General features: G+C 51.6%; 1 protein-coding gene across 3 annotated transcripts in view; it reads right to left on the bottom strand.

Annotated features, from left to right (window-relative positions):
* The window catches only part of LIMD1 (LIM domain containing 1), a 130,502-nt gene that overhangs the window by 74,153 nt on the left and 40,842 nt on the right, over positions 1-15,507 (bottom strand). Inside the window, exon 1 of one of the 3 annotated variants that reach the window (XM_015131153.3) lies at positions 13,270-15,500. The exons of the other annotated variants lie outside the window; for them this stretch is intronic. Within the exon in view, the coding sequence (XP_014986639.3) occupies positions 13,270-14,677 (1,408 nt within the window). The 5' untranslated portion in view covers positions 14,678-15,500. Of the gene's footprint in view, positions 1-13,269; positions 15,501-15,507 lie in introns of those variants that run through there. 3 annotated transcript variants of the gene reach the window in all.

Raw genomic sequence — 15,507 nt, 5'->3', positions numbered from 1 at the left:
AGGCACCATGCATGCCTGCCAGCATCTCTCCCTGCTCCCTGGCAAACCTGCGCAGACCTTTGGCGAGCTGGCCCCTGGAACTCTATAAGTTTCTACCCAGACAAACCATGGTATCCCAACCCTTTCTGGCCCTCTAGTCACCACCTACCAAAGGCATCTCCGACCCATGAGAGAGCACTTATCTGAGTAACTCTGATCAGGTTGAGGGATGTGGACAGCAGCCCAGTGCCCCTGCCTCCCTAGCACGTCAGTGTAGGATATGGACTGATGCCAGGCTGTGTGTCCCAGCTAAAGGCGCTGATACTCAGGAGGAAGTCAGGGAATATTTGATCCCCACATCTGGCCAGAGTGTTCACATATTCATTGAGAAGTCTTTTTTTTCTTTCTTTCTTGAGACAGAGTCTTGCTCTGTTACCCAGGCTGGAGTACAGTGGCACAATCTTGGCTCACTGCAAGCTCTGCCTCCCGGGTTCAAGCGATTCTCCTGCCTCAGCCTCCCAAGTAGCTGGGATTACAGGCATGCACCACCACGCCTGGCTAATTTTTGTAGTTTTAGTAGAGATGGGGTTTCGCCATGTTGGTTAGGTTGGTCTCAATCTCCTGACCTTGTGATCCGCCCACCTCAACCTCCCAAAGTGCTGGGATTACAGACATGAGCCACCGCACCCGGCCTCATTCAATAAGTTTCCATTGGGTACCTGCTGTGTGCCAGGCAGTGGCTTGGGCCCTGGGGATACAACGGTGAACAAAACAGACAAAAACCCCACTCCCATGGAGCTCAGATACAGCAGGAGGAACTAAGCAACACCTGTTCGTGACAAAAGGAAGCCCCACTAGTCCTAATTCAGTCTCTTGTACATAGTAGGTACTCAATAATAGCTGTTGAATGAATGAGTTATCCTGGCTTAGAACTATTTTTTCTGGATGTGGTAATGTAAAGATAGGTCTGGGGCAGGGGCAAGTGAGGGCTGTGGAACCCCACAGGAAAGCCAGTGACCCACTTGGGGTTCATGCCCACAACTCCAGCTTCAGGAACTGGAGCTCCACCCACCAAGGAAACCAAGGAACCATTCAGAGCCAGGCGCGGTGGCACACGCCTGTACCCCAGCTACCTGGGAGGCTGAGGCAAGAGGACTGCTTGAGCCCAAGAGCTTGAGGCTGTAGTGTACTATGATCACACCTATGAATTAAAACAAAAAAAAAAAAAAAAGAGAGAGAAGAAAACATCAAGAGGCTCCCCCAGGTTATATGCTAACCGACTGAAATTCCCTTAACCTCAAAATGTAGTCAAGTCTCAAGTTTACTGCAAGAGACAGGACTTCTCCAAGTTAACTGAAACTGGAGGTCCGGCACTTCTAACATTCAACTTCCACTCCATGCTTGGCCCTCCTCCCACAAGCCATGTCACCCAAGTCCTCGCCAGACAAGATCTCCCTTCAAAACTCTAACAGGTAATCAAGGTCTGGTGAAAACTGGCACAGCCACCACCAGGAACAAGTTATGGAGAAAATACGTCTGTAGCATCCACTGTTTCTCAGCCACTACTGCCGAGCAAACAGCAGCACCGCCACCAAAATATTTCCCTTTTTTATTCTGATTGGGTAATATTATAAATATACACCACGATTCATTCATTCAGCAAATATCTCAAAACTTCTACAGACCAGGTCTTGTGCTTTCTATTTTGAATCTTATCGCTAATTCAGTGTTTGGTTTTGGTTTTATTTCTTCATTCTCCTTACTTCTTTTTTTTTTTTTTTTTGAGACCGAGTCTCACTCTGTTGCCCAGGCTAGAGTGCAATGACACGATCTTGGCTCACTGCGACCTCCACCTCCCAGGTTCAAGCGATTCTCCTGCCTCAGCCCCTCGAGTAGCTGGGACCATAGGCGTGCCACCACACCCAGCTAATTTTTGTATTTTTAGTACAGGGTTTTACCATGTTGGCCAGGCTGGTCTCAAACTGTTGACCTCAAGTGATCCGCCCGCCTTAGCCTCCAAAAGTGTTGGGATTACAGGTGTGAGCCACACGCCCAGCCTCATTCTGCTTACTTCTTAGAGACAGGGCCTCACTTGCTTTTAAACAAACTTTGTCATTGTGCACATTTTTCACACCCACCCCATCTCAGCCTTCTACACTCCGTCAACGGGCTTCTCTGCAAGCAAATGAGGGAAAGCTTCCAAGTTCAAACAATGTACATGCCTGGGATGCCCCTGCCCATACACACATGGTGTCCGAAGCAAGTTCTCCCTAAACCACCGTCACCTGCAAAGCCAAGAGTCTTCTCCCAACCAAGAGGCCTGAATCTAAACTGGCTCTGAGGCTGAACGCAAGGGAAAGGAAACAGAATTATAAGCAGCACAGGACCTCTAGTTTCCATAAGATGAAGAAACTGAGCGCAGAAAAGTGAAGCAGAAAAGTCAAGCTTACAGCCAGAAAGCAGCACAATCAGGCCTGCAATGCAATCCTTGCTGCCCACGTTTAATGTAAAGATAACTGTCAGCAAATGCCCTGGAACCTAGCCATGGCCAGCAGCTGAGCTGCCCCCAATTCCATTTCTGTCTAAATTTACTACCTCACTGCATCATCAGGAAGGAATGCAAACTGAGGTAGGGGGAAGGGAGGGAACAGGCGACATTTTGGCAGATGCAAAACCTCAGGGCCAGCCCTGACCATCACGCGAGCAAACGCAGCCACAACTTGGTTCTACCCTGCTGAAAGGAAATCCACCAACCCAGCTGACGGGGAGAGGCAGGAGAACAGGGAAGCTGCTGTTATTGTCAGAAGGGGTTTCAGGCAACAAAAAGCAAATCTGCTCCTGCTTTACCACCTGAAATGACCGTCACATACTGGCCAGCCTGGGCCTGCTGGAATATGGGCTCACCCCCTGACTTGGGGCCTGCCTGCTAAGAGGGGTGCCTTTCCACTGGGTCCTCTAAGTACCTCAGTCACTATCCTTCCAGAACTAGCTGCAGGGCGGACTCATGCTAAATACAAATTCCCTCCCTGGAATGACAGACAGCATCATGGCAGGCTTCCAGAACTTTTTGTATACTACAAAACATGTTTGTGGGGAGGGAGGTAAAGACCCCTGAGATGCTCCCCACCAGCTTTCAGTAACCGGGAGTAACCCATCCTCGCTCCCCAGGGACACAGCGACAGTCACACAACAAGAAAGATGAGGAAGGAACTTGGCCAAGTTGAAACTCATGGCTCTCAAAACTTAAAAATAACCTGGCTGTGGATCCTAAGAACTCCCTCTGAAACATTCAAGCAGAAAGTCTCCTGCCTTCCAGGGTGACCCTGAGACCTTGTGTCCAGTTGGTTTCCCTGTAAGGGGAAAAGTGGAAAACAAAAACTGGAGTGGATATAAATATTCGCTGGCAAGTGCTACCCTGCTGTTGCCACGCCTTGGAAATTTTGGTGACCTGTTTCGTTTTAGGTTTCTGTTCAGATTGCCAGATGGACTCTAAGGACAGTGTCAACCAAAATTTGGTTATGGGCCAGGCATGGTGGCTCACACCTGTAATCCCAGCACTTTGGGAGGCCGAGGTGGATGGATCCCTTGAGGTCAGGAGTTCGAGACCAGCCTGGTCAACATGGAAAAACCCCGTCTCCACTAAAAATACAGAAATTAGCTGGCCAAAGTGGAGTGTGCCTGTAATCCCAGGTACTTGGGAAGCTGAAGCATGAGAATTGCTTGAACCTGGGAAGCAGAGGTTGCAGTGAGCTGAGATATTGCCACTGCACTCCAGCCTGGGCAACAGAGCGAGACTCAGCCTCAAAAACAAAACAAAATAAAATAAAATTTGGTTCTAGCACCTCTGCACACAGCCTGGGGTTGCTCCTGACCCCCAGACAAGGCATCTTGCTCACGCCCAAGGGAAGTATGGGTTGGCACACCCCTACCTATGCCTGCAGCACTTGGGGATGTCACACAAGCACCCCTGAGGGCATGGTCCACTTGCCCTAACCCACACCCCTTCAGAGGAACGAAAGGCAGCCCATGTGCCTCTGAGCCTCTGGGGCTCTGTCCACTGCCCTGCAGGGAGGCACTTGTGCAGGCACAGGCTCCTAGCCAGAAGAGGAAGCTGGAGACAGCCTCTCGTTGCAAGAGTGGCACCCAACTCCTCCAGTCGGCAAGCACGCCTCTACACTCTGCCTTCTTTGTTGCTCCTGGAATGGCCCTGGCTCCACCAGAGTACAAAAAGACCTCAGCCTTGAACTACCCATAGCCACAGCAGCCCCTGAAGTTTCTTCTTTGTTAGAAAGGAGAAACTTATAAGAGCTTAGAGGCAGCACAGCACAGTGGTCAAAATCTCCAACTCAGCAGCCAGACTCAGTAAAGCTACTTCATAAAAGTACTAGGCAGGCCACTAAACCTCTGTGTAGCTCAGTTTCCCCGTCTGTGAAATGGGGATAATAAAGTAGGGTTGTTGGGAGGATTGAACAACTTAATACAGGTGAGAAAAGCATAAGAAGTGCTTAGAAAAGTGTCTGGCAGAGAGAAACTGCTAGACAAATTTTAGTAAAACTGTCTCAGAGCCATAACCCCAGCTAAAAATCCCTTATTCCACCTTCACAGCCTAATGGAAGTCCCTCCACTCCTTCAACAGGCATCCACAGAGCCCACAGCATGTGGGGCACTGGGACAAAGAAGGGAGACTGGCCCAGACACTGCTGGGCCTGAGGCCACTAACCTATGACAAATGATCCAGCAATGCCCAGGGTACCACAGGATCCCACGGAGAGGACTGGGTCATGCCAGCACAAACAAGGACAGTGAGTGCCACAAACCAGAACTCCCGGCTGCCCCCTGCCCTAAGGATGACAAGTTTAATTGGAATGAGCGCCTCAAAAGGCCTGCAGGGTTGGTGATCATCATGGTACCAGTGGCTTGCCACGTGTGGTTGTTTCCTAAAGGACACCTTTAGTCCTTTCTAATCTCACTTTAATCGGATGCACTCTTCCAAGCAAATTGGCCTCTAGCTCAGTAAATGATTCTACATTTGGCCAGAGATCCAAGAATCGCAGTGCCTGATACATTCTGTATCACTAACGGGCTCAGCCACTACCTTTGTACTGGATACTTTCTGCAGACAATCTTAATGCTGATTATTCTAAGGATGGCAGGGACATGAGTGATTCATGTTTCTTCTTTAATTGTATGTATTTTCCAGAATACCTAAGGTAAAAATGATTACCACTTACAATTGCAAATGTAACCATAACTAAAAATAAAGATTGTTTTTTAATTCTGTGAAGGTCTGGGAAGGGGCTGGGATGCCAGGCCGCTTGGCCTCTGCCTTTCCAGGCTCTCTGCCACTGCCAACAATAATGCTGCCCAGTCCCTGTTACTTGGTTAGCTGAAATCCAGGCATCTAATTATACCCAGTGCCACTGTCACAGGACTTTGGGCCGGGAAGGACCCTGAGAGGTCATCTTGACTCAAAAGAGCTAGAGGGACTTGCCCAACACCACACCCTGAGCTCATGCCTGTAATCCCAGCACTTTGGGAGGCTGAGGTGGGAGATCACTTGAGGCTGGGAGTTCAAAACCAGCCTAAGCAACATGGTGAGACTCTGCCTCAGTTTTTTAAAAGAATGCACACAGGCTGCCCAATGTCTAAAGCACTGGGCATCCCCATATCCCAGGGTGTGCATCTGCAGGGCCAGACAGATTGGAGTCTTCAATGTCACTGCGAAATGTTACCAGCAGAATCAGAAATTTACTTCCATGTCACTGGAAACCTGGATTCAACTGGTTCAAATTATGGCACATCTCCAAAAGGCATTCTGGTGGCAGTCCCCAGGTCATCACATCTAGTCATGCCAGTCACTCAGACACAGCCACATGGCTATTGACCTTCTGTCACTTTCTTCCCCTTCAGCACTTGGTTTGGGTTTAATGAAATGCCTGATATGAGAGGCGGCTGGTTAGCCAGTGCTTCTGGGAAACACAGGCAGACCTCTGTCCTGGAATTCTGGAGGGGCTGCTTTATTACCAGACTAGCCCATGTTGTTTCCTTTTATGTAAAAAATGCTCAATTTTTTAATCTAGGCTAGAATTAAGCACCATATTTCAAGCATCTATTGCTAATAAAGTCTGATAAACAGTAATTAAAAAGTCATGAAGGGCCAGGTGCGGTGGCTCACACCTGTAATCCCAGCACTTTGGGAGGCAGAGGCAGGCGGATCACCTGAGGTCAAGAGCTCAAGACCAGCCTGGCCAACATGGCAAAACCCCGTCTCTACTGAAAATACAAAAATTAGCCAAGCATGGTGGTGTGCGCCTGTAATCCCAGCTATTCAGGAGGCTTAGGCAGTAGAATTGCATGAACCCGGGGCGGCGGTGGCTGCAGTGAGCCAAGATCGCACCACTGCACTCCAGCCTGGGTGACAGAGCAAGACTCCATCCCAATTGGAAAAAAAAAAAAGGCCGGGCACAGTGGCTCACGCCTGTAATCCCAGCACTTTGGGAGGCCAAGGTGGGTGAATCACGAGGTCAGGAGATCAAGACCATCCTTGCTAACACGGTGAAAACCCGTCTCTATTAAAAATACAAAAAATTAGCCGGGCGTGGTGGCAGGTGCCTGTAGTCCCAGCTACTCGGGGGGGCTGAGGCAGAAGAATGGCGCAAACCCGAGAGGCGGAGCTTGTAGTGAGCTGAGATTGCGCCACTGCACTCTAGCCTGGGCTACACCGCAAGACTCCATCTCAAAAAAAAAAAAAAAAAGAAAAAAAAAGGTCATGAAGATGAGGAGCAGCTCAGTGTGCAAGAGACTGTCAGATGGAAGGGCATCTGCAGTCATATAGACAGGACACGTAGACATGCAGATAGGACATCTGTAGTCATGCAAATAGGACATGTAGGTACGTAGATAGGACATCCACTTGTTCCTTGCTTGGACTGCTCATTTAACCCTGTTCATTGCCAGGAAAGTAAAATCAGGAGAGACAGGCTCCCTGGCCCTGGTCAGGGCAGGGCCATTCTCAGGAGGAGTCACACCTGTTTTCAGGCTCCCAGGCTAAGGTGGGTCTGCCACTGCAGTTTTCTGGGTTAGGATACTGCTGAAAGGACATCCACCAAGGACAGAAAGACTAAACACAACGCCAACCTTTCCTCTCTCCCTGCTGGTGAGGAGCAGGCCTGTCCGTTCACTTTCCGGGTACAGGAGACCCTGGAACCTGCTTATTCTTGCCTTTCCTACCCCTTTGGTCATAACGAAGTCTGTCAGAGCCTTCTCCCCAAGTGAGCAGAATGTGGCTCTCTCCTGGTTAGCTTTAGCAGTGACGGATCACCCAGGCCCACCCACAGCAGGGAGGGTGAGCACAGGGGCTTCAGGTCCAGGGGACACAAAAGTCCACAGTCCAGGCTGGGTGCAGTGGTTCACGCCTGTAATCCCAGTACTTTGGGAGGCCAAGGTGGGCGGATCACAAGGTCAGGAGATCGAGACCATCCTGGCTAACACGGTGAAACCCCAACTCTACAAAAAACATATATATAAAAACTTAGCCAGGCGTGGTGGCGGGCATCTGTAATCCCAGCTACCTGGGAGGCTGAGGCAGGAGAATGGCGTGAACCCAGGAGGCAGAGCTTGCAGTGAGCCAAGATCGCGCCACTGCACTCCATCCTAGGCGACAGAGTGAGACTGTCTAAAAAAAAAAAAAAAAAAAAAAAAAAAAAAAAAAGGTCCACAGCCTGAAATGTGGGAGAAGGAGGCATGGAAAAGGCAAGGAGCCCACAAATGCTCCCTATAGCACTTGGGTGTAGAGTGAATCTGGAGGGGCAATAGAAGGCATCCACTCACATGTGAGAGACCACCTGGTCCCACCATGCAAGTGGTCAGGCAGAAGGAAAATCCCAACTGGTGTGGGAGCACCACTACTGGTACCCACGTGGTCTTAAGCAAGTCACTTAACCTCTCTGGCCTCAGTTTCTCAACTGTAAACAAAGAATGGTGCCTACATCAAAACTAAGTATGCAGGTTAAACGCCAATAATGTCCAAAAGCACTGAACCCCAGTGCCCGGCACACCACTGGCACTTGACACATGGTAGCTATTATTAGAACCATAATGCCCAAGTCACCCGCTCCTACCTACCCTGAGAAGCGGGGGCTGTGGTGATGCGCAAAGGCCCTTCGATGGAGAGGACAGGGGAGGGTGCAGCTGCTGGGGTGCAGCAGGCAGGTGGTCCTCCTGTCAGCCCCTGGGGAGACTGCCCCAGCTGCACAGAGCTGCCTTGCCCAGAGTCACCATCTTCCTGGGCAGCCCACAGCCAACAGCTGATCCACGAGGGAGTGTGAAGGCTGGGCCATGTCAGGCCAACTAGGATGACCCTAAAGGACTTTTCCAGCTCCCAGGCTCCCTGTGGGGTCAGGCCCCAGCAGCTCAGCTCTCTTCTAGCCATTCCTGATTCCTTCCCCACTTTACACAGGTGGGGACCCCAAAAGCACCTTTTAATAAGCCCTTGTGTGGTAAACTCTGTCTCAGTCAGTTTCCCAGGAAACCCAGCCTACAACAGGTGGTTTATTTGTGGGGTTTTTTTTGTTTTTTTGTTTTGAGACAGGGTCTTGTTCTGTCACCCAGGTTGGAGTGCAGTGGCATGATCATGGCTCACTGCAGCCTCACCCTCCTGGGCTCAAGCAATCTTCCCACCTCAACCTCCCAAGTAGCTGGGACTACAGGTGTGCACCACCATGCCTGGCTAATTTTTCTGTTTTTTGTAGAGATGGGGTCTATGTTGCACAGGCTGGTCTTAAACTCCTGGGCTCAAACAATTCTCCTGCCTCAGTCTCTTGAGTCGCTGGGATTACAGGTGTGAGCCACCACATCCAGCTTGTGTCCTTTTTCCTTAAAAAGGGAGAAGAGGACCAGTGTGAGGAAGATAGGTGGATCACATGGAGGAGACGGTGGGGCACAACTAACAAAGGCATGGTGCCCTCTGCACCCCACCTCTGCAGTGTCAGCAGCGGTACTAAAACAGAAGCCACACTGCACTAGATGGTATAGGCCAGGAGCAACGCCTAGAAGACCAAAAACCCAACGCCATGGACAGAGAGACACAAAGAGGCCACGGCGGCGTGGCTGGAGGAGGAAGTAGGCCCAGCAGAACAGGGAAAGAGACACACCTCTGTAGGATCTTATTTTATTAAACCCACAAAGATCAGCCACGGAAAGTGCCAGGAGAGTTTCCGTGCCAAGTTAATCAGTAACTGGAAACTGGGCATCTTGAGACTCTAAGGGTTTACAGAGGTGGCAACAGGGATTCACAAGCTCTTCCCACAAAGTCAAATACCCAAAGGGGCACCTTTGACCTAGGAAGGGGACCAGGCTAACCCAAACATCTACTTTGCTTTGCTTTTGGCCTGAGAGGCATCGCCTGTCATGGGGACTTCTGTCACTCTGACTCTCACTGCCAAGCACTCTGCACCATTAATCATTCCTCTATTTGGAAGTGGAATCTAACCATTATTTAACAAATGTAGCATGTTGGGTAGACAAAATCTTTCCAGTAATACCAGATGCAGGGGAGGGAAAAGTATCTGTGGGGGTGAGCCCCTCAGCTGTCCAGCCTCCTCAGGCTACTGACAAGGGAGGAGCAGTCTGGAGGAGCACGCGGTCTGTTCAAGGTCCCCACACAGGGCCAAGCAAAGACTGCCATTGCTCAGACCGAAAGAATTCCTCCTCTGCCCCAAGGGAGGTCGCAGAAGAGCAGATGGAAGCTCTGCCACCAAAGCAGGCATGGGGCAAACCCTCTCCTACACAGTTGGCAGCTCGGCCCTGGCATGAGCGCTGCAGGGAGCAACCAAGCCACACCTAAAGGACACAAACCACGCAGCCCCACAGTCCCACTCCTGGGAGCTGATCTTGCAGCTACGCCTGTCCCTTGTAGATGGGTACATTCCAAAGGCCCATCAGTGAGGGCTGCTTAAGTGACCTTAGGTGACCCGGGCACATCGCACAGCAGCCACGTATAGCGAACTCAACACATGCTGATGCAGAGCCACTGCGGAGACGCTGTGCAGTGGAACAGCATGCCACCACTGGGGCTGGCAGAAACACACATGCTCATTACACCCAGGACACTCGACCAGACAGGCTGGGAAAAAGTTTATACAAAAAATGAATAAAATACATGATTCCATTTTTAAATGAAATTCCAGAATAGGTAATGCCACAGAGACAGAACGCACATCGGTTGTTGCCAGGAGCTGGGGGAGATGGGGGGAAACAGGCAGCAATTGGGTTAGGGGTATGGGGTTTCCTTTTGGGTTGATGAAAACATTTTGGAACTAGACAGAGGTGTTCATTGTACAACACTGTGAATATATTATTATTATTAAACAACACTGAATTGTTCACTTCAAAATGGTTAATTTACCTTATGTGAATTTCATCTCAATTAAAAATAAAAATAAAAATAAATAAATAAAATAGGCCTCCAGATCTCTGCTTGGGAGACAGTTTGGCAATGCTGGTTAGACGCGTGAGCCCTGAGGCTGAACTAAACTGTCAAGCTCTAGCCCCAGCAGCACCCAATATGACCTGTGACACCGCCAGTAATTTAATCTCCCTGAGCTTCCATTTCCTCATCAGTAAAATGGGCATAATGGCAGAACCAGCTTCCGAGGATGCTGTGACCAGTCAATTCAATAGTCAGCACCAAGTGTTCAGTACAGTGTCCAGCACAGACCAGGCCTGCAGGGCCTCTGTGCTTGCTGTCTGCCCTGCCAAGAACACCATTTCCCTGGGAAAACACATGGTCCAGTCTCCTGCCTGCCTTTGCTCAAATGCATCTTCTTGGTGGGACATTCCCTGGTCACCCAATTTAAAACTGGAAATCTCTCTGCCACCCCCAGCCCCAGGGCTCCATTCCCTTTCTCTGCCTTGATTGTCTCCCTAGGACTTGCTTATTTACTTCATTCACTCCCTGCCTCCTTCTACTACATTGTCTGCTCCAGGCAGGCAGAAGTTCCTGTCTGTCCTGTTCACTATGTATCCCCAAGACCTGGAACAGAGCATGGCCTCAAGATAGGTGCTCAATAAATTTAATATATGCTGAACGGATGAGTAGCATTAGCTAATACCGATGCTCTGATGCACGGCATAAACTTGCATCCCAAGATAAATAAAACTGCTGTTTGTGTTGTCCAATGAGCTTGACATTTACAACTAAATAAAAGTTTAAATTAAAAGACCCACAGTATTTCCAGCTAACTATTACTCCCAAACGTGGGAATGCGCTGAGGAGAAAAGAATTCACGGTGAGATGGTGCCATGTGCTTTAAAAAATAAACCAGTAGGCCAGGCACAGTGGCTCACACCTGTAATCCCAGCACTTTGGGAGGCTGAGGCAAGAGGATCACTTGAGCCCAGGAGAACAGCCTGGGCAACCTAGAGAGGATGCCCCCACCTCCACGCCCCCTTCCTCCCCCGCTTCCTCCTAAGTAGTCCTAGCTACTCAGGAGGCTGAGGTAGGAAGATGCCTTGAGTCCAGGAGGTCTAGGCTGCACTGCACTCCAGCCTGGGCAACAAGGCAAGACCTTGTCTCAAAATAAGTAAAGAAATAAAAATAAAGTTAAAAAAAAGTAAGCCGTAAACAGTTACCCTGACCTCAGCCTGCTGAGTATGGGGTGAGAACTGGCTCCCACGAGGTTCTCATGAGAAGCAAAACACAACGCTACCATAAGTTGCACACATCCAGCAGCCCAGTGCCTCAGACCCTGGTCCCTCAGAGGACCTTGGGACACTTGTTCGTTCACGGAGAACAAGGGTAGGCTGACAGCAGTAAGCCAGCTGTCTTCCTCTCCCAGAGCCTTCCCTGTCCCTGCCCTCCATTCGGCAGAGCTGCTACCCCAGCAGAACGCAGGCTATGGGGAACACGTGAGCTCAATTATCCAAAGTTAAAAAATGAAAAACCCCTCCGATTCTCTACGAATAGGCTGTCTTTCTAGTTAGCTCTCCTATGAGACAACTAATCATTACTCAACAGAAAGATGCAGCTACCACTAAACCCTGTGCAAAGAAAAAAAGTTGAAGCTAGCAGTCTCCAAGAGTTTGTGGTTTTAAAACAGAATAAAACAAAACTTGCAAGTTTGAGTAAAACCAGGAAGACACATTTTCCATCCTAGTTTGAGCCATGGCTGTGGTGCTACCTGGCTGTTGGCTGTTACCTGGGTGTGGGGTGGGTTAGGAGGCTCATGGTGCAGCAGGGCTCAAATCTCGCCACACAGCAGGGTCACAGCTTGCTGGGTCCCATCCCACAGTTTCTGATTCAATAGGTCTGGGGTGGGGCCCAAGAATTTCCATTTCTAATCAGTTTCCAGGCAAAGGGATGCTCCTGATTCAGGGACTACACTTAACCACTGCTCTGGCCAGGCGCGGTGGCTTACGCCTGTAATCCTAGCACTTTGGGAGGCCGAGGCGGGCGGATCACGAGGTCAGGAGATTGAGAACATCCTGTCTAGCGCAGTGAAACCCCGTCTCTACTAAAATAAATAAATAAATACAAAAAATTAGCCAGGTATGGTGACACGTGCCTGCAGTCCCAGCTACTCAAGAGGCTGAGGCAGGAGAATTGCTTGAACCCAGGAGGCGGAGATTGCAGTGAGCCAAGATTGCGCCACTGCACTCTAGCCTGGGCTACAGAACGAGACTCCATCTCAAAAAAAAAACCAAAAACACAAAAAAACCCACTGCTTTACAAGTCTTTCATGGTAGTGTTTGACCTGCCTCAACTGCACACAAGTACCCACCTACACACAGACACACACACACACACGGCAGTCAAGAGCACCTGCCTCAAATCACTGGTCCCTCAAACAGCCAGAACAACCATATCTGCCCAACCAACTACAGACTGAATGCTCAGGGGTACCTTCCCCCTGAGAAAGCTGGTCTCATTCAAGTCCTGCATGAGCCTGTCACTGCAAGAGGCTCTAAAGTCACACCCAAAACCCGTGAAATCCAAAGTCACAGCATTTTTCTTTTCTGAGAGCAGTCACGAGCAATCCTACCCTGCTACACCCTTCACACATGGGTAACCCCAGCTGCAAGGTCCGCTTTCTGCCCCACCATGCTTTCAAGTTTCTGAATCAGAAAAAGCAGCTGAAAGAGGAAGCCCAAAACAAAAAACAGAAAAATAAAAAAACAGGCCACTCAAGGAGAGGTAGCTACAGCCTACAGCATCCCTGGTAGGAAGCATGTTCCCCAACCTCAAGAACCCTATCACCCCACCACAGGCAACTCCACCAGCCTCTCACTCACCAAAGTAATCGGCCTTCGGGTGAGCATCCATCTCTCGCTCCAGACGTTGGGTGAGGGCTTCTAATTTCAACTCAGCAGCAGAGGGTCTCAGTTCAGGACCTGGGACCAGGGGCTGGCAGGGCAGCCTCACCCTAGGGGAACTTGGGCTCTCCAGGAGCACAGGTCCCAGGCTACCATCAGAAGACCAGCCCAGGGTACCCTCTTTACAAGATAACTCAGGCAGGGTGGACATCACTGGATGGACAAGACTGGTGGGGCTGAGTTTGGGACCAGTGCCAAGGTCTGTGCAGCCAGGCTTCGGCCCCAGCCCAGGGACCGCACCCGGCTGTGAACTGTCCAGGCCAGCTGGCGAGGATGACGGGGCAGAACTAGAAAGGTAAGATTTGGGCCCATCCTGGAACCAAGCTTGGGGGGCCACATTGGGTTTGGACATCACACCTGAAACCTCACCCCCTAGCCCCGAGTTTGATCTTGGAAGACCTCCTTGCCTGGGGCAGCTCAGGGCCAGGGGTGCTGACACAGAAGGGGTCCTGGGCTGAGCAGGCCCCAGAGCTGGTGCTCCATTCTCCAAGTTTGGGGAAGGCAGGCCAGGGCTCACCCGCTGGGAGGAGGCAGTGGACCAAAGGCCTGTTGGCTTCTCGCTGCTGCGGCCACCAATGCCACTATCCTGACCACCGAGGCTACCCTCAGAAGATCTGCTGGAGTTCAGGGAGAGCTGTCGCTGGTTTAGGGGATGGTCCCTACAGGGTTTCGGCAGTGGTGGGTCACTCCCCAGGGAGCTAGGCCACCCACTCCCTACACTCAGGCCGATGCTGGGGGACACTCCTGGTTTGTCACCCCACTTTGGGCTTGCCAAGGAGAGGTTGTCGTAATAGTCTCCGTGAGTGAGGCAGGAAGGATCCTCGCAGGGGCCCGGCTGGTGCAAAGCAGACATCTCAGAAGTCGCCGGGCTCTCCCTGGAACCACAGTCCTGGCTGCCATGCCTTGTGCCATGCAGGTACGGCCTGGATCTCTGCTCCTGCGGTGGGTACGGGTGCTGCCCAGCAGCGAAGGTGGTGACTGCCCCAGGCGACCCTGTCGAGGCAGCAAGAGGAGGCTTGGCAGCACCATCCACAGTCAGCTTGCTGCCCACACCAACTTCCCGACGGGTCTGTGGGCCCAGGCGGCCCCCTCCATTGACAGGGCCTCTGCTTCCCCTGGGCAGGGTCTCCTCCTGCAGGAGCTGCTGCTGCTGCTGGAGGTGGATTTTGGCCATCTTGGTGGCGAACACCCTGCGAGTTTCCTCAAACTCGGGGTTGTTGCCTGCACCCTTGTCCACTCGGAAGAGCCCATCTTTGGAGGCCTCATACATGTTCAGGTCCTCGATGAATTTACTGGCCTCCAGGCCCAGGTCGTCATACTTATCCATGCTGCAGACAGGTGTCCCGGCCTAGCCCAGGTGCCGTGTGTGTGTGTTTGTGTGTGTGTGTGTGTGTGTGTGTGTGTGTGTGTGTGTGTGTGTGTGGAGGGCGGCGGGGAGATGCTGGCGAAGGGTCAGGGCTCAAGTCCGACCCAGTACAGTTAAAGACTTCCACCTGCCTAGCATGAAGGGCATGACCCCAGGACTTAAGAGTTCAGCAGAAGTTGAGACCTCAACGCCAGCTGGACCAAGTTGGCTTCTAATTCCCTTTCCCCTGGAGACGTCCTTGTTGGGGTAGCTGGTGGCACTTCGCTGTCCCGGGCCTGCTCAGCGGAGTTCTTTTCTCCTCTCCAAATTATAAAAGGAAAAAGAAAACAGCAAAAAAGTAAAATCACATCCTCCTTAGGCAACCAAATGCGGAAACCCACAGCAAGGCAGCAGCCGAGTGGGCCGGGTGAAGCTGAATCGGCCAGGAGGGCGCCGAGGCCGCGAGTCGGGCCGGAGCAAAGGCGTGGAGGCTGAGGCGCAGGTACGTCCCGGGCGCTGGGTCCTCCGCTGCTTCCCCGGAGCTGCGATCCCGGCCGGCGCCTGGCGGGAGCGCCGTCCGGGACGCACGGGCGGCCGAGCAGCGGCAGGAAGTTCACGGCAGCTGGGGCTGGCGGCCCATTGTCCGATGGCGGCGGCGGATCGAGGCGCGCGGGCCGGAGGGCGGCGGGACGCGGAAGTGAGTGCGCCAGGAGCAGTCCCTGCTGCTCGCTCTCCGGCTCTGCACGTCCCGAGCCCGCGCGGGGGCGGAGGGGGCGGCCGAGGGGCGGGGACGGCGCGCGGGCGGGCGCCCA

This window comes from Macaca mulatta, chromosome 2 (assembly GCF_049350105.2).
Source record: "Macaca mulatta isolate MMU2019108-1 chromosome 2, T2T-MMU8v2.0, whole genome shotgun sequence".
Taxonomy (NCBI): Eukaryota; Metazoa; Chordata; class Mammalia; order Primates; family Cercopithecidae; genus Macaca; species Macaca mulatta.
This window is presented reverse-complemented; position numbering and strand designations above follow the sequence as displayed.